Source organism: Peromyscus leucopus, chromosome 3 (assembly GCF_004664715.2).
Source record: "Peromyscus leucopus breed LL Stock chromosome 3, UCI_PerLeu_2.1, whole genome shotgun sequence".
NCBI lineage: Eukaryota > Metazoa > Chordata > Mammalia > Rodentia > Cricetidae > Peromyscus > Peromyscus leucopus.
The window spans coordinates 132,919,057-132,943,064 of record NC_051065.1 but is presented as its reverse complement, the minus strand read 5'-3'; the positions used below and the strand labels follow the sequence as shown (position 1 = coordinate 132,943,064).

The 24,008-nt window shown below is 42.4% G+C and overlaps 1 protein-coding gene across 41 annotated transcripts in view; it reads left to right on the top strand.

Moving 5' to 3' along the window:
• Plekha5 (pleckstrin homology domain containing A5) overlaps nt 1-24,008 on the top strand; it is a 185,638-nt gene that overhangs the window by 145,959 nt on the left and 15,671 nt on the right. For 9 of the 41 annotated variants that reach the window (XM_037204027.1, XM_037204013.1, XM_037204018.1 and 6 more), the window contains 10 exons: nt 4,749-4,829; nt 10,121-10,156; nt 10,648-10,710; nt 11,677-11,757; nt 11,890-12,039; nt 15,589-15,690; nt 17,520-17,631; nt 20,036-20,085; nt 20,977-21,165; nt 22,790-22,910. In XM_037204027.1, the coding sequence (XP_037059922.1) occupies nt 4,749-4,829; nt 10,121-10,156; nt 10,648-10,710; nt 11,677-11,757; nt 11,890-12,039; nt 15,589-15,690; nt 17,520-17,631; nt 20,036-20,085; nt 20,977-21,165; nt 22,790-22,910 (985 nt within the window). Of the gene's footprint in view, nt 1-4,680; nt 4,836-10,120; nt 10,157-10,647; nt 10,711-11,676; nt 11,758-11,889; nt 12,040-15,588; nt 15,691-17,519; nt 17,632-20,035; nt 20,086-20,976; nt 21,166-22,789; nt 22,911-24,008 lie in introns of those variants that run through there. The other 32 variants (XM_037204028.1, XM_037204021.1, XM_037204025.1 and 29 more) reach the window with 14 other exon arrangements.

The window sequence follows — 24,008 nt, the reverse complement described above, 5'->3', positions numbered from 1 at the left end:
TCCATTCATTTCTAACGGTACTCGTGAAAAGTAGAGCCAGAAGATGTCCTCTGAGCTATTTCAGAGGTGAATGCCTGTCTCCTGCCGCTGGCCGGCTCCTATAAATGAAGAAGGGCCTGGCTGCCTGCCAGAAAGCAGGACTGGAGCACTTGAGCATAGAGCATGACTTTTCTCACCACCTCTCAGGACAGTGGTGACCGAGATGGTCTCAAGGTCACAGCAGTGCTGGGTATGGTGGTTCACACCTTTAGTCCCAGGGCTCGGGAGGCTGAAGTGCCAGGATTGCTGGGAGATACATAGGATGAGTTGTAGGCCTGCTGGACTACAGACTTAGACCCTGTCACACAAAATCAAAACATAAAGACCACTAGCTGCACAATTCTGTGGTAGGCTTTTCCGCTGCTTTCTGCTTTATTCTGAAATACACTATCTCAGATTGTTCGAAGAGCTAGTAAACTACTTGAGGTCTGTACTTTTAATATTTTTATCTACTCTTTGAGAATTCCATACATGTGGCTCCCCATGACACATCTCCCTCCCAGTTCCGTGTCCTCCTCTGCAGAACCCATTGAGTCCAGTCAGTGCTGCCCTGTTCAGTGAGCATCTCATTTGGTTTTTACGAACACACCCCCGCCCCTGTGTCCGTTCTGACTTCCCTGTTAGTCAAAGCAATGAAGACAGGGGATTTAGATGGTTCTCTTCTTTCCCTGAAATCTTCCTGCCGACTTTTAGGTAGGCAATAACAACAGAAAATAGCATGCTGGGAATGGTGATCCAGAGAAGACAGGAAGCAGCTCAGGAGAGTGCCAGGCCCCAGGGGCTGAAGTCAGAAACTAAAGCCTACCACCTTTTACAGTGCATTTTCTAAAGGGGTACTTAAATACTTAGGAGGAGGAAAGTCCCTTTTTTTTTTTTTTTTGGTTTTTTGAGACAGGGTTTCTCTGTGTAGCTTTGCACCTTTCCTGGAACTCACTTGGTAGCCCAGGCTGGCCTCAAACTCACAGAGATCCGCCTGCCTCTGCCTCCCAAGTGGGAAAGTTACTTTTAATACTGCTTCTTTCTAAATTTTTTTTTAGATTTTTACTTTATGTGTTGTTTCATTTGCATGTAGATAGGTTCCACATTTGTGTCTGGTGCCCAAGGCGGTCAGAAGAAGTCATCAGATCCCCTGGACCTGGAGTTATAGATGGTTGTGAGCTACCATGAGGATGCGGGGAACCAAACCCAGGTCCTCTGGAAGAGCAGTTACTGCTCTTAACCTCTGAGCCATCTCTCCAGACCCCAAGAGTAATCTTGTATCAACCTTGGCTCCTTTGTTAAAAATTTTATTAATTTACTGTGCGTGCACAAGAGAGGAGCAGCACATGGGGATCAGTAAATTCTCCCCTTTCTCCACATGGGTCCTGGAGATCCTGACTTCAACTTGCTGAGCTATCTCGCCATCCCGTCATGCCTACTCTTGTTTTTTCTTCTCTAACTCTTCCTTCTTTTTCCTCTTTCTTCCTTTGTGGTTGAGACATGGTCTCATATAACCAAGCTGACTTTGAACCTCCTACCTCTACCTCCCTACAATCTGTTGTTGTTTGGGTTTTTTTTTGGGGGGGGGGTGCGAGGCGGGGCAGGGTCGTTCTATCTCCTCCCTCTCTTTCTCATTCCCTCTCTCCCCCTCCTTTCGCCACTTCTCCCTCCCTCCACTCCCTTCTCCCCTCCCCGTCTCCAGCATACTTGGAAGTCGAAGTCTAGAAAGCCCTTGAATAGAATAGGACACCATGATGGCAGAATTGTAAGAAAACTAGGGGTTGGGGATTCAGCTCAGTGGTAAGGCGTTTGCCTAGCAAGCACAGAGACCTGGGTTTGGTCCTCAGCTGCGGGGGGGTGGGGGGTGGTAACCAGACATTGGGTGGGTTAGAATCCCGAGTATGGACTTAATACCTACATGTTAGTCCTCTGATCTCTTAACTTGACTTATCCAGTGCCTATCTGAGTATAGTTAATTATTGCTGTGGATCTGATCCTTGGTGATAACTATTTCACCGGTCTTAACCTTAACCATGAAAGCTCCTTCTTTTCCTCGCGTTCTCTCAATGGAGTTCATCTCAGTTTTCTGTTTGTCACTGTGTTCTTTCATGTTTCTGTCAGAAAGTGGAGTTTAAAGCCGGGCGTGGTGGCGCACGCCTTTAATCCCAGCACTTGGGAGGCAGAGGCAGGCGGATCTTTGTGAGTTCGAGGCCAGCCTGGGCTACCAAGTGAGCTCCAGGAAAGGCGCAAAGCTACACAGAGAAACCCTGTCTCGAAAAAAACAAAAAAAAAAAAAAAAAAAAAAAAACCAGAAAGTGGAGTTTAGTGTGAGCCTCCTTCTTGTTTGCAAGAAGTTGACTTTGGAAAATTGTAGTGAGCCTTTCTTGTTGGACTTTCCTGGACCACCAACCCCCAAATAACGACACGCAGACTTATTATTAATTATGAAACCTCAGCCTTTAGCTTAGGCTTGTTCCCAACTAGCTCTTATAACTTAAATTTACCTGTTTCTATTAATGTACATTCTGCAGTGTGGCTTTTTCCTCTCCTTCATTCTGTACATCCAACTTGCTCCATGGCTGGTGTCTCTCCACCTTTCTTCTTCCCAGAGTTCCTCTCTCTCCCCGGAAGTCCCACCTATTTCTCCCCTGCATAGCTATTGGCCACAGCTCTGTAGTAAATCAATCAGGAGGCACCTTAGGCAGAGACACAGCTTTACTGTGTACATAAAGATTATCCCACAACAGGAAGTGATACCAAGGTGAGAGCAAAGAGTGAAGGGGAAAGACAGCCAGAGGTACCCTGGGCCTCATCACATTGAACTTTGAACAGAAACTGGGGAAGTTACTCAAGTAAACTGGGGAATTACCCAGGTGAACCAGACAGGAGATTGGCCCCATCCTCCAGTGCTCTGGGGTTGAGACTGGCTGACACCACCCTGAGGCTGTGTTTGCATACATGAGCACTGGGTGGGTTCCCACATTAAAACAAAGATGGATTGGTAAGATGTGGAGAGGTCCGGGCTGGAGAGATGACTCAGTGGTTAAGAACACTGGTTGCTCTTCCAGAGAACCCCTGTTCAATTCCCAGCACCCAACATGGCAGCTCATAACTGTCTGTAACTCCAGTTCCAGGGTATCTGTGCCTTCTGAATTCTGCATGCACATGCTGCATAGACATACATGCAGGCAAAATACCCATACACATAAAATTAATTTTTTTTTTTTTTTTTTTTGGTTTTTCGAGACAGGGTTTCTCTGTGTAGCTTTGCGCCTTTCCTGGGACTCACTTGGTAGCCCAGGCTGGCCTCGAACTCACCGAGATCCTCCTGGCTCTGCCTCCCGAGTGCTGGGATTAAAGGCGTGCGCCACCACCGCCCGGCAAATTAATTTTTTTTTAAATGTTCTCAGTTAGTTCTCCAGCACAGGCCCAGCATTTCCAGAAGTGAACTTCTCGTCCATAGCTTTCATGTCTGGCAAAACCACTAAAAGCAAAGAGTAAACAGGACCCCAGGGAAGATGTGAGTTGTCCTGTGCAAGGGCTTTTAGAGCAAACGGCCCCACGGCTGGATTACTCTTTCTGCATGGATATCCTCAGGGTGCACAGGAGAGTTGCCTGGGAATTGTGTCCAGTGGTTCCAGTGTATATGGGAGAGGGACCACTGCTCTAAATAGGCTTTTAGTTCAGAAGTTTATATTATCCTGTGCATTACAATGCTTTATCATCTGTCCTAATATATGTCATTAATTGACTACATTGATGAAAGTAAAATCTGGCTACAGCGCTGCACTCTGAGGTTTTGATGACCTCTAGTACAGGATAGTCATGTGCTTTGCAAATGCTGTGGACAGCACACTCCTTAAACCCTGGGAAAATTGCTTAAATTAACTGCAGTGGTAAACACCAGACCTGTCTGCTTAGAAATGCTGAAAATTTTGTTAGCCATTTCCTCTCCATATCGTAATGCTTGTCTTTTGAATTCTCTGGCTAACTACAAAGCCTGTTGCAGGAAACTGTACTTTTCTAGAAACCATAATGAAGTAGAATATAGCTGGAAATGTGAGTCACACCTTCGTCCTGCCATGATAGGAGCAAAGGAGATTTACTGAGTCCTTGCTGAATAAGTTTTATTTTAAATGTCCTTGAATAATTCTACATATACCATTATACTGAGAAAATCCAAGAGTCTATAAAAATGCCTGTCAAGACTAATTTTAATAAAATATGTTATCTAAGTGATAAAAATGTTGGGTATTATAAAATTTTAATATCCTTAGAGAACTATTTTTTTTTCTGACTAGCCTTATAAAGAACTGCAGTTTGTTTCAGTTTTATTACTGAATAAAATTAAGCAATATCATTTTTCTCCTAAATTCACAGATTGCCCCCCTCTAGAAATTTTAAATTGTCTTTTTATATTTAATGCTTTATCATCTTACATATGTAAAAGTAGCTGTTAATTGGCTGTATTGATTAAAGTCAAATCTGATTGTAGCACTGTAGCAGTCAGTGAGGTTGATTTTATAACCTTTGGTGTATTTTATAGCTTTAGGTGCTTGCTTGAAATTGTTGGTGTGCATTAAGTCTGTGCAACCATGGGGTGAAATGTAAGCAACTAACTGCACTGTTAGGAAGATACTAAAGTAGAGGATATATTTACAGTGTCGTCTTTCAAATCTACCTGTGCTGTAAACTGATGTTTGCTGTATGCTCCTCCTGATTTGAAATAGATGAAAGAAAATGAACCTATTATCACCATGGTTCACACAATGATTGAGAACTCGGCGCTAAGACCACAACTGTACCAACAAGTAAGGTCTTGGACAGTGAATGATACTGCATTGTCATCTGCAAAACCCCTCAGGGACAGCCTTGTCTGTCCTCAGATTCCCTCATAACATCAGTGTTTTTACCTTTTGTTTCTGTTTGTTTGGGAAGCCACGCTTCATCCATGCTCCCCAAGATGCTGTGGTACCCTTAGCATGGCTTTGCTGAACACTTGCCGTTGAGTATTAAGTGTGTCATCTTCCTAAAGCTTTTGTTTACATCATATGGTTGATAGATACTTGGAGGTCTGCAGTACACTTAGCAAGGGTTACTTGGTTTCTGTGCATTAACTCTGAAGGCATTAAAAATGGATTTCAGGGGGGAAGATTTGTAAAACTGTTTCCTTTTAAGCACATTCCTCCAAACCTCTCCTACTCCAGCGTTAGTACCTTCTCTTTATGTAGGAGGTGATTATCTAGTTTCTATATTGATGGAGCGGAGCCTAGCCCTAACATAGTAGGGCTATTGGTTTTCCTGTATTACTGTTCCTGCACCCGTCAGGGTGTTCCCCATCTTATTCCTTTCTCACACATTCACAATGTGTTGGGGAATAGGTAGGCTTTGACTTAGGAACCTTGGTAACCTGCAGATCTGCAAATGAAGTCACATGTTTCTATCCATTGCTTCCAGTTATTATTTATCCATGGTCTAAATGTTCCTGGCTCTGTGTTCACCAGCATCGGCTTCTTCCACTTCAGCACCCTCCAGTTCTCCGAGCAATGGCCTGTTAGAATGTTTTCAAATCGTAATGAAAAGGAAAGAATTCTCTCACATGAAAAATGAATATAGATCCTAATTCAAATGTGAGAAGCACCTGATAAAAGGAAACGTGTGAGCTTGCCCTGGGTGGAAAGGCCCAGGTGCCTCTGTCTTTGAAGTGTGACTGTGGTCAGGTAGCAGAACTACATGATGCTAAGAGATGAAGCTTACTCTGGACCCAGTTTTCAAAATGTTTAAAGTATGTTTAATGACTGAAAACATCTTTAATTTACAAGAGGAGATAACCAAGTACGAAATATTTAAAGTTAAGCAGCTTTACTTTTAAGAAAATGGAAGTGACCTCTTAGCATTTAATGTATGTATGCACATGTGCACAACCCTCCACGGTGCACGTGTGAAAGCCAGAGGACTATTAGGACTGATTCTCTCCTCCCACTGCACCCCATCACCTCCAGGATCCAGCTCAGTTCTGCAGGCTCAGAAGCAGTTGCTCTACCCGCTGAGCCATCTCACCACCTCTGTCGCTTTGCTTTGGGATCAGGTCCTGCTTCCTCTGAAGCGCTGGGATTATACTGTCTTCATGGGCCACCAAGTCTGGCTGGGACCACCTTAATTTCCATATTCTCCTTAGGTGGCCTCCTGAAAACCCACCTAAGCAGTGGGTTTTCTACAAATTCTAAAGTTCAGTAGTAAACACATATCAAGTTATTGTTTTATTTTATTTTTATTATTTTGTGTGTGGAGGTGGTTGGCTTGTACCACATGTGTGCCTAGTGCCTGAGGAGGCCAGAAGAGGGCATCAGATCCCCTGGAACAGACATAATGGAACCCAGGTCCTCTGAAAGAGTAGCCAATGCTCATACTGAGCTGGGTCACCAGCTTCTGCATCAAGATTTTAAAAAAATCTGCTGGGCGGTGGTGGCGCACGCCTTTAATCCCAGCACTTGGGAGGCAGAGCCAGGTGGATCTCTGTGAGTTCGAGGCTAACCTGGTCTACAGAGTGAGATCCAAGACAGGGACCAAAACTACACAGAGAAACCCTGTCTCGAAAAAAAAAAAAAAAAAAAGATTTTAAAAAAATCTTGTGAATTTGTTGGTCATTTTGCATGTCACACTTCTTGTACTGTGGGCTTTATGAGATGAGATGGTGATGGCTAATGAAGTTCCTCACCTGATGAACAGTTCTGGAAGACACATGCCAGCAAACGCCTGTAGTGCTGTGAGCATTGTTTGCGTGGCTTTGTTGGTTGGTTTTTGATTGGAGGTTTTATGGGTTTTTTTGTTTTCCATTGCTTGTTTGTTTTGAGACAGGGTCTTGCTGTGTAGCCCATGCTGGCCTGGAACGCATTCTGTAGCCAGGCTGCCCTTGAACTCAAATATCCCTGTCTTTCTGCCTCCTCAATGCTGGGATAAAAGGTTTGGCTACCATGCCTGGCTGTTGATACTGTTTTTGTTTTTAAATAGTGTCTCATTTACACCAGGCTGCCTAGGAACTCAATAAAGATGACGCTGAACTTGTGATCCTCCTGCCTCTACCCTCCCGTGCTGGGAGCACAGGCATATATAACTGCCCAGTTTTGTTTGGTTCTGGGGATTGAACTGAGGGCTTCATGAATGCTAGGTAAGACCTCTGCCAGCTTACATCCCTAGCTGACTATTTTTTAGGTCATTGATTATAGTATATTGTCAAACTAAAAGTATTAGCAAAGCCGAGCATGATGTTTCACATATATGATCCCAGGCACTTGGGTGGGTAAGGCAGAAGGATTGGTCTGAATTCAAGGCCAGTTTGTGGTAAGTAAGATTGTCACACCAAAAAAAAAAAAAAAAAAAAAGAGGAAGAGAGAAAGCCAAACTCGGGGCTGAAGAGATGTCTCAGTGGTTAAGAGAGCATACTGCTCCTGAATAGGACCTGGGTTTGGTTTCCAGAGCTCGCCTCTGAGGATTGAACACCCTTTCCTAGCACCCACACTCACATGTGCATCCACACATGAAACACGTCACTTTTAAAAAATGTTTAATGGTTTTAAAATGTAACTGAAAACTCTTTTTAGAATGTTTTTGTGTGTACGTGTGAGAGAGATATCACAAACGGGATTTTAAAGGTTGAGTTTTGTTTCTTTTTGTTTGTTTGTTTGGTTTTATTGTTACTGTAGTTTGTTCTTGTTTTGTTTTTTAATTTTGGAGTTTTGTTTGTTGGTGGGAAAGGGTTGTTTTGTTTTGTTTTGTTTTGTTTTGTTTGTTGGACAGGGTCTCACCATGTAGCTCTGACAGCTCACTCTGTAAATCACTCTGGCCTCAAACAAAGATGCACCTGCCCCTGTCTCCTGAGTGCTGGGATTAAAGACATGCCTCACCATGCCCAGCTCTAAAAGTTACGTTTTAATTAACGTAATTTTATCTTAAGTTAGCACCAAGCCAGTTGTAGTGAAAAGTGAGAAAAACCAGCATTGGAAGACTAAGACTCAGTGCTGCCAGGTTCTGGGTCAGTCCCCAGCACAACTATGAGGAGAAGGAGGAGGAAATGAAACCAAGAAGACTTGACAAGAGAGGCTTGAGTGCAGCTCTTGAAGAAAAGGCAGGCCAGCGAGGTGGCACTGTAATGGGGTGTACCCTCCCGTACACACACCAGGAAAGCGGGGTGGGGCTTGGTTTTGATTTGGGGATTTTTTTGTGATTTAGAAAAGTACAGTACTATTACTATTTAGTATCGCACTGTTGTGGTTCCATCTCTTGTGGGGTAGAGTCATCCTTGGCTGGTTTTTTGTTTGTTTCTTTGTTTTTGTTTGTTTGTTTTTGAGTCCATCCTGGTCTTCATGAGACCCTGTCTCAAAAAAAAAAAAGGAGTGGGAGTGCTGGAGAGATGGCTCAGTGGTTAGAGCACTTGGGACTCTTCCAAAAGACCCAAGTTCAGTTCTCTAACTCCTAGGAATCCAACACCCTCTTCTGGCCTCCTTAGGTACCTGCACATACATGACATATACACATAAAGTAATTTAAAGAAAATGTCCATTGATAACTATAAGTATCCTGTGAATATGTCGTATTCTCCTCACTATGAAGACATCACTCGAAAGCTGGAACAAGCTGGGTGAGCTGAAACATGCCCATAATCTCAGCACCGGGGAGGATGGGTGTAAGTTCCAGGCCAGCCAGGGCTACATCACAAGGTCCTGCAAAAAGGTTGTAACTACTCCGTAGACATTTTTGATGCTGTGGCAGCTGATAAGAAAATGAGTCTTAAATGGCTCTCTTAAGTTAAAACAGAACAGCAGGGCCCTAAACAATCATCATAAACTCCTTTTAGTAGACTGCTGTTCTCTTTTCCTTGATCCTTGGGCACAGGATGCAATTCCTAATTTTAACCTAGACATAGCACTCTGCTCACTGCATTCACATGTCGTGGTCTAGTAAAGCTGCTTTGCGTTTAACTTTAAATACAAAGTAAAATGTACCAGAACATCTTAATGCCTTTTACATTCAAGTTCTTGAGTGTAAAAACTCATTTTGACCTTTTCCAGTTGGTATCATGGATAGAAGCATTTGAAAGCTCACTCTTGGTCCCTTTTCCAGGAAAAAGGGTCAACGCTTCCTTGGACCCAGGTGCTTTGGTCTAGAATAACCCAGCATTTGTGAGGATGCTGTTGGCTGATTTTTACCTACAATAGTAAACAAGTATTCTTTTGCCATCATATTCATTTTTCATGTAATATTCATTTCTATAAGACCTCATGGTTTAATGGTCATTCTGCATACCTTAAATAGTCATAATTCATTTGCATGAGGTATGTGAAGTAAAGTCATAAGATGAAATATGTAATTCCAGGATTTATTTGTATGTTGGGAATGCTTGAATTTTTAACCTTTTGATCTCCACATTTCTAGATCCATTTAGCGTTCTGTGCTATTTGTTTTAAAACTATAATGGTCAAGCATATCTTTACAGAGGGGACATATAATCAAACACATTCTTATGGATTTATACATGTATATATAAGATTTAGCTCCCTAAACTAGATTATATTGGGGAGTATTACTCCTAAACTGACAGTGAGTGAAAATGTGCCATTTAGTGAACATACAATAAGGTTCAGCTCAATTTTGCCTAATGTGTTTTTGTTGCTGTCTAGCAGTCAATATAAAATCAAAAGACAGTGAAATGATGCGTGCAGAGGCTGTGGTGTGCTCTGGGTATGACTGACTGAGATGGCTATGGAACTCTTGGTAAGCACAGTCAGAAACAAGGATTCATGTGACAAAGACAATTAGAAGAACATTAAAAGATTTTCAGTGCAGGGAAAAATAATTCCTTACAAGGCTGGAAGTACTATGTGCTCCATTGTGGAGTGCTTGATAATCATGCATGAGGCATTGAGTTCAGTTCCCAGCACTACAAGAATAATAGTTGTTTATAATATACAAATGCCATCAGATACAAATATAAACCTCTTTTGAAATTTGTTTAATCATAACTTATAGCATAGGCTTTCAGTTTTATCCTTCAAGTGATTTCCTCTTTGCAATTAAACCCGCCCTTTTCCTCATTATCTTTTAGTTCTTAAGACAGAAGAACCAGATAAGTCTCTATTGTGTATGTGTGTTTATATTGCATATATGTATACGGTGTGTTCTAGGTCTTGTTAATGCGGTTGTGCTAAGGTGTGTTTGAGTGCACACACTGTGAGTGTGTGTGCACTGTGACAGATGCTTCCCCTGGACATGCTGATGCAAACGTTCGATTCAGTGCAGCTGCTATGGTTATGTTTGTCCGTTTTCCATCAAAGTAATGTTTGTCTTTCCAGTGGAAAATGGAAGGTGCTATTTTAATTTTGTTTGGCCAGCTTCTTGTTTGACAAGCTTACGTTGGCATCATTCTTAATTTATCTTGCATATTGTATCTATGCTAAGTGTTTCTCTACTTTTGTGCCGGTTTGTGCTTGAATTAAATTTCTAGAAGTATAAAAAGCATTAAAATCCTGCTTGTCACACAGTCATTTTGACAGAAATTTAAATTGTTTGCTATAGACTATATTACTTAAATATGATTTTTAAAGTTGCTCTGTGGCATTTCTTTTCTTATAGCTGTCACAAGATGAATGTAGAGGCACATTATACAAATACAGACCTGAAGAGGTAGATATTGATGTAAGTATTTCTGGCCCCCAGAACTCTCTTTGTAGACCAGGTTGGCTTTGAAGTCAGAGAGATTCTCCTGCCTCTGCCTCTCACATGCACCAGTAAGCCCAACTATTATTAAGAATTTTTACAGATAAAGCCAGGAATCATACTGGTACATTCCTGCAATCCCAGCAAAGCTGGAGCAGCAGGGGGATTTGAGGAAGTTCCAGGCCAGCCTAGACTAGGAGACTTTGTCTCAAATAAATCAATAAATGCTTTGAACTAGAGCTGTAGTTTGGCAGTAGAGCATATGCTTAGCATTCCTACGACTCTGGATTTCATCCCCAGAGCCTAAAGAAAAAGAAAAATGTCAATTATTGTAGCATGCTCCTGTAGTCTGAGATGGCATCCATGATTGGTTTTTTTGTTTGTTTGTTTGTTTTTGTTTTTCAAGACAAGGTTTCTCTGTGTAGCTTTGCGCCTTTCCTGGATCTCACTCTGTAGCCCAGGCTGGCCTCCAACTCAGAGATCTGCCTGGCTCTGCCTCCCGAGTGCTGGAATTAAAGGCATGCGCCACCATCGCCCGGCAGCATCCATGATTGTTAAGAGTGTTTTGAGATACGTGAGCTGAATAGCACACTTAAACTGTTTCTCTCCCTGTGTTTATTTGAGTATTTGATTGTTGATACTCTTTTTGAAGCAGGGTCTCACTATGTAGACCTGATTGAGCTGTAACTTGGAGAGATCTGCCTGCCTCTGCCTCCAGAGATTAAAGGCATATGCCACATTTTACTTTTGGTGGTTCTCATTGAAATAAAAATGTCCTAAAGGGGGAAAGTGTGATCAGAGTGTATTGTATGAAAAAAGTTTTTTCAATTAAAAGAATTAATATTTACAAAGCTCTACTTGATATCCCATGATTGTTTTAAATGGCTCCCTTCCCTTGGTTACAAGAGACTTTCAGTTGCTAACGACAGACATCTTCTCTTCTAGGCCAAATTGAGCAGATTGTGTGAACAGGATAAAGTGGTCCGTGCTCTGGAGGAGAAGCTGCAGCAGCTGCACAAAGAGAAAGTAGGGCGATTACCTTTCCTATGTACAGTTGATGTTGCTGCCTGTGCTGATGATGAGGACACTGGTAGCCAGAGACACGTGAAACAACTCGGGGATGCAGACCTTTCAGTGTGGTCCTCTTTATTCCAACAGTACACGCTGGAGCAAGCCTTGCTGTCAGCCAGCCAGGAAATAGAGATGAATGCAGATAACCCAGCCGCCATCCAAACGGTGGTGCTGCAGAGGGACGACCTGCAAAACGGACTGCTGAGCACGTGTCGAGAGCTCTCCCGGGCCACTGCTGTGAGTTCTTTGATTGTCCTCCAAGCTGCCTGGATCAGGACCTGGTGGCACAGTACTGGGAGACTGAGTCCAAGAGCTGACTGATGGTGGAGAGAATTTGGGGGTCACCACGTGCAACTTAAAAGAGATAGAGGCGTGGCCATTTGGTCAGTGGTAGAGCAAGGCCTGGTGCCATGCCCTATGATCCCAGCACTCAGAAAGCCAGGCCTAGAAGGCACACCCATCTCAAACAGAGTTGTTTAAACTGGGTGTGATACCACAGGCCTTTAATCCCAGCACTCCAGGAGGCAAAGGCAGGTAGATCTCTGTAAATTTGAGGCCAACTGTAGCCACATAGACTCTATCTCACAAAACAACAATAACAAAATTACAGTTTTTGTCTTTTCTCTGTGCTTTTAGTTGATTTGTCTCTAAGATTGTTATCATAATAACAATCTTGTTTTGTTTGGGTTTTTGGGTTTTTGTTTTTTGGTTTTTTTTGTTTTTTTGAGACAGGGTTTCTCTGTGTAGCTTTGTGCCTTTCCTGGAACTCACTCTAACCCGCCTGCCTCTGCCTCCTGAGTGCTGGGATTAAAGGCGTTCACCACCACTGCCCAGCCATAATAACAATCTTAAAATATGGTGTCACACCCTGTAAGACTAACACTCAGAGTCCAAGGCAGAAGAATTGCTAGAGGTTTAAGGCCAGCCCATGGCTGTGTTGTGAGAACTTACCTCTAAAAAGAAAAAGAAAGAAATATTAATTCTTGTTGGTATACTTGTGTTTAGGGACATAAAAACAAAGGGCAGCCTTTTTCTATAAATAGAGTCATTATTCTTTCTGAGGTAGATATTTACTGAGAGAAGTATTTCTGCTTCTTACATAGTATGCAAATAAAAATTCTTTTTTTTTCCTTTTAATTTTTGAGGCAAGGTCATAAGAAAAAATTCTTAAATATGTTAAAATGTATTTCATTAGCCAGGTGGTGGTGGTGCACACGTTCAATCCCAGCACTTAGGAAGCAGAGGCAGGCAGATCTCTTTGAGTTTGAGGCCAGCCTGGTCTACAGAGTTCCAGGACAGCCTTACTGTTACAAAGAGAAACCCTGTCTCAAAAAACAAAAACAAAAAAAGATTTATTTTTATTTATGTGGATGGGTAGGTACCAGAATAGACCACAGGAAGGCGTTGCATTCCCTAGAGGTGTGACGGCAGTTGAGAGCTGCCTGGGTGCTGGGAACTGAACTCAGGACCTCTGTAGAAGTAACAAGCTCTTTTAACCATGGAGCCATCTCTGCCCCCAACCCCCCCTTTAGACAGGGACTCACTGTGTAGCCCTCACTCTCCCCCATCATGTCCCGTGACGTTGAATACTTTTCTTGCACAAGGGAGATTAGGCACTGCCCTGGCCTGGCCTCTGCTGTCCCTTGAGGATCCAAGCCTCATTTTCCCTTCTTCAGAGATCCTCTGCTAGTGTTTTTTGTTCTTATGATGTATCCAAATTACAAGATGGAAAGTTCAAACAAACCAAAAGGCCAGCAAGATGGCTGAACCAACAAAGGTACTGCTTCTGCATGCTCTGAGTTTGGTCACTGGAACATACATGGTAAAAGGAGAGAAATGACTCTCAAATTGTCCTCTAAGTTCCACGTGAGCACACACACATAAAAAGTAAAGAAATAAACTGTGGATATATTTTGTAAATAGAAGATTGCTAGAGAACTTTTTATTAAAGGAGACCAATTTCTATATTCAGATAAAAGTCTGCTGAAGCCAGGCAGTGGTGGCACATGCCTTTAATCCCAGCACTTGGGAGGCAGAGGCAGGTGGATCTCCGTGAGTTTGAGGCTAGCCTGGTCTCCAAAGTGAGTTCCAGGAAAGGTGCAAAGCTACACAGAGAAACCCTGTCTCGAAAAACAAACAAACAAACAAACAAAAAGTCTGCTGAAGCCAATAATGAGACTAGTATTCACAGTCAGACAAACTATTCAGTGTTTTATTTCTCCCTGAGAATTGACCCAAGTCCCTGCATACAGTTGGCAAGCACTCTATGGCTCCACATTCCTAGCTAAGTTACCAGGAAGACCTTGCTTCTGCCTCAACCTTCCAAATATCAGGGATTACAGTCATGTGTTGCCATGTCTGTATTTTTCAATATAAACCAGGTGTGGTGAGTCATATACTTTTAACCACAGCAATCTAGAAGCTGAGACAGGAGGGTCATTACAAGATCAAACAAGTCAAACCAGAGTTACATAGTGAGATCTTGTCTCAAAAAAAAAAAAAAAAAAAAAATGACGGGGCTGGAGAGATGGCTCAGTGATTGAGACCATTTACTGCTCTTCCTAGTACCCAGCCCCACGTGGTGGTTCACAACCATCCATGACTCCATTTCCAAGAGATCTGATGCCCTTTCTGACCCATTGAGCACCAGGAACTCATGTAGTGCACATACATACCTTCAAGCAAGCAAACGCTCCTATGCTTAAAGTAAATAAATAAAAATATGGAGAAACCAAAAAAAAGAAAGGAGGGAGGGAGGGAGAGAGAGAGAGAAGAAAGGGAAGGGAAGGAAGGAAAGAAAGAAAGAAAGAAAGAAAGAAAGAAAGAAAGAAAGAAAGAAAGAAAGAAAGAAAGAAAGAAAGAAAGAAAGAAAGAAAGAAAGAAAGAAAGAAAAAGAAAACTGACCTGAAGAGATGGCTGAGCTGTTAGAGGCAAGGATCACAACCAAAAGTAGAAGAAAACAAAGGCCAGCAAATGCTGACGAGGATGTGAGGAATCATTATTCACCACTGATGAGGATGTGTGATTATCAGTTTTGAGGTTCCTGAAAACAGGTTGAAGAGAAGGCTTCACTATTTCAAGCTCCAAGTTCAATTCCTAGCATCCATATGGGGCGGATCACATCTGTCTGTAACTGCAGCTCCAGGGGATCTGATGAGTTCTTCTGACATCCAGGGGCATCTGCTCACATGCACTTACCCACACATATACACACATAATTAAAAATAAAAAGAAATAGAATTAGCAGATCCTCCAGCTCCTGGGGATCTACCCAGAAGACTAAGTCAGCACACCACAGAGATACATGTTCATCCAGAGTTACTACCAACAGCCACAAGAGGTAAGAAATGGAACCAGCCTAAATGTGCAAAATCCAATAAATGTCATATATATACATACCATGGATATTTTTGCAGACATAAAGAAAAATTAAATCATGGCATTTGCAGAAAAATAGATGGAACTGGATAAAGTCATTACATTAAATAAAATAAGCTAGACTCTGAAATAACGCCACATGCATTCTCTGAATGAATGAGTCTTGAAAGAGAGAAAACCATAAAGGAGAGTGAGTTATGAGTATTTCTGCTTGGGTGCTGGAGGTGTAACTCAATCAAACACTTGCTTACCATGTTCTTGGCTTCAATCTCCAGCACTGCTAAGAGACAGTTTTATTTTGCCCAAAATAAACCATACAGTTTTCTGAAATCTTGGGAGGTTTTAAGTATACTAACAATACCATTAAAGCTTGGGTCCCTTTTAAAATAATGAATATTTTAACTTTAGGAGCTGGAACGAGCCTGGAGAGAATATGACAAGTTAGAATATGATGTGACTGTCACCAGGAACCAGATGCAGGAGCAGCTTGATCGCCTTGGGGAAGTGCAGGTAGGACAGGTGGTCGGTCTGCTTGCAGTCAACTTCTGTAACCTTGACAGGCTCACACACATCGTCTTCAGTGACAGAGTTCTTACTCTCCACAAAGTGCGTCTCCTCTTTAAAGCCCTTGCCTTTTGCCGAACCCTGATGAGCCCTGAAGTGCTTGTGCTTCTTGGGGCTTAGCATAGTTCCCTCAGCACTGTGTTCTCAGTACTCAGCTCAGTTCTTAGGACTGTGCTCTCAGCACTCACCTCAGCTCTCAGCACTCACCTCAGCTCTCTCAGCACTTCCGTAAATGTGGTTGAGACTCTTCACAAGTCATTCTGTGACAGCTGATACAGAATTGTTCATTAAATGCACCATGACCAATACAAAACTACACAGAGAAAGAAACCCTGTCCAACAAAACAAAACCAAAAAAAAAAAGAAGTTTGGTTGGTCATGGTGTCTCCTCACAGCAATAGAACAGTAGCTAAGACAATGTATATGTCACATATGTGGGCACCCTGGGAGGCCAGAGGAGGGTTTTGGATCCCCTGAACTAAGTGTTACAGGTCGCTGTGGGCTATTCAATGTGGGTTCTCTGGAAGAGCAGCAAGTACTCTTAAGTGCTAAGCCATCGTTCCAGCTCCAAGAAAAATAATATTTCTCTGCAAGGGTCATATAGTTGTAACAAAGTTTTAAACTGTATGATTTTAGCCTAACAACATTATACGGAATATTAAAAGGAAAAAGTGAATTACCAGAGTAGCATAAAAGTAGTTGTGGTTGAATGTTTGTATTGCAAACATTTACTTACTTCTATCAGTCAAGTGTGTTTTATGTTCTCAAGTTTAGGAAGTAGCACAGGAGTCCTTATCCTCAGGATATGCCCCGTGCCTGTCAGTGAATCATGAAACCACAAATAGTATGGAGCCTTATGCAGTAAGGTTGGGAGAAGGTGGTCCTGGGCATGGAGAAGTACTAGGTATCTGCTGTACCATTGAGCTGCTCCGGTCCACACCTGCAACAGCAGCAAACTAGCCACTGGAACTGATCAAACCATTACAGAACAGTTACTCCCTCTTTAATGCGGTGCTGGGGTGGTGCTGGGGTGTTCTGCATGCTGGTCAAGCACACCGTCTACCCCGGAGCTACAGCGCACTGTGGGCTGCGTGTGGGAAACCAGTGAAAGTGGACCTGGAGGTACGGGGGCCCAGTGAGCACCTTCTGTGGCTTCCTCTCTTCAGGGACTTGTTTTTGTCTTAACTTAGGAATGGTAAGTTTTGTTCCCTGTTCGGTTTTAATTTATAGTCCCTTCTAAGAATGTGCCTTTCTGGGATTACAAATAACAACAAAGCACACTACAGACATGCACAGCAGCACACTTTTGTCAGAGAAATTGTGTTTTTCTCTTTGTGCCTTCCCTTTTTATCTTTTCAACTTCATGGGCTCACGTGTGTTATCCTAAATATCCCAGGGACTTAATCCTCTGTGGCCCTCTTTTCGTTATATAATTAGTGAGACATAACTGACTTTTTCCCCCTAACTTATTGTTGAATTAGTTATTTTCCTGTTGCTATGCTAGAAACCCTCAACAGAGAGCAACTTAAGGGAGAAGGGGTCTATACTTTGGCTCGCAGTTCCAGAGGGATAGAGCCCATCCTAGTCGGCCTGCAGTCTCGAAGGAGAGAGAGTGAGACCTGGAAGGGGCCCAGCTGGAAAATACCAAAGCTCCCGCCCAGTGTGTACTTCCTCTAGCAAGGCCCCACCAACTGAAACTGAGTGTTCAAATGCATGAGTCCCTGGAAGGCATTTCCACTCAAGCACCACAGTGACCTGTCCGTCTTTACTGATAGAGTGAATCGGCAGGAATTCAGCGGGCACAGATTCAGAAAGAACTTTGGAGAATTCAAGATGTCATGGAGGGGTTGAGCAAACACAAACAGCAAAGAGGTTCCTCAGAAACAGGTAGGTCGGCTTTGCCTGTTGGCGTCAACTGGAAAGACATAATTAAGTCTGTCATTTTAATGGAGTTTTCCATCAGGAAACAGTCACTCTGCCATTGAATGGGTACATAAATTAACAAAGTAGAAGCCCTGACCACACAAACCCTTGTTCTGTGTCTGTGATTACTGACAGCACTTTAGCTTTATCAATGCCTTAATTCTGACTCTTCTCCGTGGAGATCTTACACCTCTTTTTCCTTTTGCTTTCCCTTTTTAATAATATCTTTTATTTATTCTCTGAAAGTTCCGGACATTGTACACAGTGTGTCTTGACCATACCACCCCAGCTCCCCTCACGACTGTGAACACCACCTTCCCGTCTGTTCTTGTTGTTAACCAGTGGTTCCAGTTCCTGCTGCTGTTAGGGTGCTGACTGATCTTGTTGGCTTTCCCCTCCTGAATGTAATAATAGTTGCCTGTGACAGTGTATAGATTAACCATGCTTTATCCTTTTCCATTTGGTGAACATGTGAAGTGTCTGGAGTGCTATTTTGGTACTATCTGTAAGTCCTTCTGTAACAGGCATTGTAGCTAGAGTTTTCCTGCCTGGACCACAGTCAGGACAAATCTCTGTCACCCGCCAGTCCCACAGCCACTCAGACCCAACCAAGTAAACACAGAGACATATTGCTTACAAACTGTGTGGCCATGGCAGGCTTCTTGCTAACTGTTCTTATAGCTTAAATTAATGCATTTCCATAAATCTATACCTTGCCACGTGGCTCATGGCTTACCGGCATCTTCACATGCTGCTTGTCATGGCTGCGGCTGGCAGTGACTCCTTCCGCCTTCCTGTTCTTTCTTTTCTCCTCTCTGTTAGTCCTGCCTATTCTTCCTGCCTAGCCACTGGCCAATCAGTGTTTTATTTATTGACCAATCAGAGTAATTTGACATACAGACCATCCCACAGCAAGTTTCCTTCAAAACACGTTCCCAGGTCTCTTATAGGAATATTTGCACATTTTTATTTCCCCCTGAGACTGGGGAGTCAGACATTACACTTTCAGTATGTCCATTTCCTGGCAAGGCATCATTAGGCATATAACAGAAAATACTTGCTAGTACCCCCTAGTTTCCACAGTGTGAAAAGTTAGTACGTACTCCATTCACATCAAAGAGAACTGTTTATACCAATAATGCTTGAGGAATTTTTTTTTTTTTTTTTCTGAGACGGGGTTTCTCTGTGTAGTGTTGATGCCTGTCCTGAATCTCGCTCTGTAGACCAGGCTGGCCTCGAACTCACAGAGATCCACCTGCCTCTGCCTCCCAAGTGCTGGGATTAAAGGCGTGCGCCACCACCGCCCAGCTGAGGAAACGTATTTTTACAGATCTTTTCTTTTTCTATTTTTAAGATTTTTTTTTTTTATATTTATTTTATGGGTATGGGTGTTTTGCCTCCATGTTTCTGTGTGTGACTTGTGTCCACGGAAGAGGGTACCAGATCGACTGGAACTGGAGTTTTATAGCCACCAGAAGAGTGCTGGGAATCCAGCCAGTGTTCTTAACCAGTGAGCCATCACTCCAGCTCCAATACCAATTCTTTTTTTTTTTTTTTTTTTTTTTTTTTTGGTTTTTTGAGACATTGTTTCTCTGTGTATCTTTGCGCCTTCCCTGGAACTCATTCTGTAGCCCAAGCTGGCCTCGAACTCACAGAAATCTGCCTGCCTCTGCCTCCCCAGTGCTGGGACTAAAGGCATGTGCCACCACCACCTGGCCCACATACCAGTTCTTAAATTTAATATTTAGAGCAGATATTGGCAGTACACGCCTTTCATCCCAACACTCAGGAGGCAGACTGTGAGTTTGAGGCCAGCCTGGTCTACAGAGAGAGTTCCAGGACAGCCAGGGCTACACAGAGAAACACTGTGTGGAAAAACCAAAAAAGAAAAGAAAAGAAGGCTAACACTTGTAAAGCTGGCACTAGGGAGGCTGAGGCCAGGGTGTGGCCTTGAGTTTGAGGCCAGCCTAAATGAGTGGTAGGTGAGCTTAAGCTTCATAGCAAACTCCTGGAAGCACAGTAGAGGGGTGGGGACAATAATGTGAAGACTTCTTGTCAAGTCAATGAAACCAGGCTGGTGAGATGGTTCAGTAGGTAAGGACACTGGCTGGTAGGGCTGGAGACCTGAGTTTGATTCATTCCTAAGACCCACAAGGTGAAAGGACAGAACCCACTTGTGAAAGTTGTCCTCTACCTTCCACATGTGTGCCCTGGCACATGTGTGCACACATGTGTGCATACACACGCACACAAAATAAATACATTTAATTTAAAATTTTTAAATAAAGTAAGCTAACCAAAGTCATTCTTTCTGTGGGTTTAGAACGGTGTTCTTAGTATAAGTAGTTATGTTTTCCAATTTTCCCAGTAGGTCTGGCAGGATCAAAGCCTTTCTCAGCAGTTAAGTACAAAAGCGAGGTAAGTTTGGTTTGTTTTTCGAGCTAACTTTAAATGTTAACAAGTGAAATTCAAAATAGTTAAGTCTTCTCTATTCCTGAAAAAATATGTTTTTAGCCTGCCTGAGGTGGTGGTGCACAACCCAGTCCTCGGGAGGTTGAGGCAGGAGGATGGCAAATTGTGGCCAGTCTGGGCTACATAGTGTGACTCTATCTCAGGGAACAGAAAAAGAAAGATAGAAATGTCTTTTAAATATAGTTAGATCATTTTAATCTTGAAATGTTACTGACTTAGTAATTTGGTACCTTAGTAATTTCTAACATGATTTTTCTTCCTTAAATGCAAAAATCAAATTAGTGACTACTTTTCATCTATTAGAGCTTTAACATTATTGTGCTTTTTCTGAGTAATTTGAGTATTTATCGTGGCTTCTTATATTTGATAACATTTATAGGATGGTTGCTAGATAAAGTTGACTCGGTCATGCATGCCATAGAGAAATTATAACAACAAAGAGATACTGTCAACCTAATTGAAAAAAGTCTGTGTCCTTGAGTTTTGTTTAATTCTTTTTTCTCTCAAAATCATCAAAAATATGTAATAATAATTTTTTTTAGCCAGCTTTTTTTTTCCTTCTTCCTGGTTTTACAAGGAAGTACAGTAATTTCCCGTAGTGATCTGTTTGGGTAGGTAAAGCTACCCTGTAAGTGTAGGAGAAAACAGATATGGCACTTAAGCCCATTATTTACTATCATTCACAATTGTTGTGGTTTTTCACCGTGAGACTCTTGGCTTGGCAGTGTCCCTTTAATCCTATTACAGTAACTTGAATTAATGTAGCAATGAAAACAGTGTAGAGATGCTTAACCCAATCTGCTTATCTAAATAAGGTGACTATTCTACAATCTTTAGGAAGAGGAAGTAGTCCCACCTCGGCCTCCACTTCCTCGGTCTTATGACTTTACAGAGCAGCCTCCCATAATCCCCCCTCTGCCCAGTGATAGCAGCTCCTTGCTCTGTTATAGCAGGGGCCCCGTGCATCTGCCTGAAGAAAGGAAGACTCATCAAGTTCAAGGATATCCAAGAAATGGATCTCACTGTGTAAGTGGCTGCCATAGCCACAGAACGATTTTATATACCCACTCATTTTTGAAAATTAATTTATTTCATGCTCCAGCTTATTTTTGCTATAACTCCATTTTTTAACTAGTGCCTTTTTGTTTGCATATAACATTACCCTTTGTTTTTCCAATTTACATTTTATCATTTTACTTTTTAATAATCTCATAATTTTAATATTTCATTATTCATAAAGTGGTTACTTTACACATTCTGATCAAGCCATATTTTAAATTCACCACTTCATAGTGTTAGAGGCAAACAGAATATTTAGATCAGAAAATAGCAAAATGAGCGGGAGGTGGGCAGTTTGGGAAAATCATGCAAGGACGCAGGTATTGGCAAGGGCTTCAGTGAACAGATAAAGAGACTGTCGTGAGCAAGGACAGTGGGGACCTAGAAGTAAGCAGGTGGTTTGTGAGGTCAAGGCAAGCCTGAGCTATAAATAAAGCAAGACCCTGTCTCCAAAAGAAAAATGAAACTTAGATAATTTTGAGAAATACAAAGTATTCTCTGACAGGAATTTAGTTCAGGATGAACCTTGCTTACTCAGACTTACTTGTAGATGAAAATTTATTGGATTGGATTATTTTTAGACTTTAGTTTGACCATGATAAAACTGAGCCAGACATGGTGGTGCCCCCTTTAATCCCAGCACTGGGGAGGCAGAGGCAGGCGGACCTCAGTGAGTTCCACGCCAGCCTGGGCTACAAATTGAGTTTCAGGATATCCAGAGCTGCTATACAGAGAAACCCTGTCTTGAAGAGAAAAAAAAAAAAAAAAAAAAAAAAAAAGGAGTGACTTTGAGCCGTTATGATGGCATCCATCTGTCATACAGTACTCAGAGGCAGATGCAGGAAAATCATGACTCTAAACCAGCCTAGGCTAGGCAGCCTCAGAGAGAGAGAGAGAGAGAGAGAGAGAGAGAGAGAGAGAGAGAGAGAGAGAGAATACTTGCCTAGGAGGTCAGAAGGATCAGGAGGTCAAGGCCAACTTAGGCTATATGAGACCTACCTCCAAAGAATGACTGTGGGTGATAAAGTGCATGAAAGAAGCTGGAAAGGTTGGTGCAGTGGTTACGAGCACCTGCTGCTCTTCCAGAGGACCCGGCTTGGTTCTTTGTAGCTGCATGGTAGTGCACGCCCACCTACAATGATAGTTCCAGGGAATCTGTGGACCCCGGCACACCTATGGGGTACACTCAGAAACACGCAGCCAAAACACAAATGTACATATATAAATCTTTAGAGTGAGCACAAGGCCCTTGGTTCAGTCTCTACACACAGAAGAAAAGAGACTTTGTCCCTAGGAATAGTCTAAATTTTAAAGTAGTAAGTTTCACTAATTAAAAATCTTCCTAAGAAAGGGGAAAAAAAAAACTTTGAATTATTCTTTCTACTCAGTTACCATGTAACATGTATTGTATTTTATCAGAATTGGGCTTTCCATTTGCATCTTTAAAGGCAAACTTATTTTTCAGTTGAGCCCAGGACCTTATACATGCTAGGCAAGGCTTCTAGCACTGAGCCGCCTACCTAGTTGAGGTGCACAGCACACAGTGACCGTGTAGTTTTCTGTTGTTGCAATCACGCGTCTTCCATTCAAGGGTCCAGACTATAGACTCTACAAGAGTGAGCCAGAGTTGACCACAGTGGCAGAAGTTGATGAATCTAACGGAGAGGAAAAGTCAGAACCAGTTTCCGAGATGGAAGCTCCAGTTGTTAAAGGTCAGTGTTCACAGTATTTGATCTCTTTTTGTGTTTTACTTGGTTTTCAGATATTTTGTGTATATTTTCACCCAGTACATATATAAGTCCATAATCTCATATCTGAAATCTTTGGGGGTCTCTTTGAGTTTCCCAATTAAAAAATGTTTTGAGCAGGGCATAGTGGTAAATCTCTGTGGAGTTCAAAGTCAGTCTGGTTTACATAGTGAACTCCAGGACAGCTTTATAGTGAAACCTTGTCTCAGGGGGGAAAAAATAGAAAGAAAGAAAGAAATGCTTTGACCTAGACATGGTGACACAAACATACAGGAGGCTTGACCAACTAGGGCTATTTAGCATGACTCTGTCTCAAAAATAAATAAATAAATAAGTAAGTAAGTAAGTAAGTAAGTAAGTAAATAAAGGGGCCAGAGAGTCGGCTCAGTGATTAAGACCACTTGTTGAGGATCTGGGTTCAACTCTCAACACCTACATGGCAGGTCGCACCATCTCTAACTCCAGTTCCAGGGGATCCAAACTCTTCTGACCTCTGAAGGCACCCGGCACACACATGGTACACATATAAACATATACATTAAATAAATAAATCTAGAAAATGTGTTTTTAAAGAAATTAAAGAGAACCAGAAATGTTTAGGCAAGAGTCACCATTAGGGGTGGTGTAATGGCTCCGCGATTGAGAGTGCTTGCTGTTCTTCCAGAGGACCTAAGTTCGGTACCCAGCACCCACATCAAGCAACTCACAACCACCTGTAATTGCAGCTCCAGGCGATTCCAACATCCTCTTCTGGCCTCCAAGAGCACTGGCAAGTGCATGTAAATGTGTGTGTGTGCATGTGAATGTGTGCGTGTGTACCTGCACGTTCAAGGCACAGCAAGCAGCTTTCCTGGAGAACTTTGTCCTGTCCAGCTGATTGACAGGCCATTAGGATTGTTTCTTATAGGGAGGGCAGAGGTGTGCCATAGTTCTTAATCAGAAAGCCTCTCCACTACATAGTAATCTGACAGGATTTTAGATGGTTCCGTTGGAGACTTTCTAAGCAGTATGTCATATTTCTGCCTGGGACTCCAATTTTGGGCCAGTAATCATGGCCCTGGA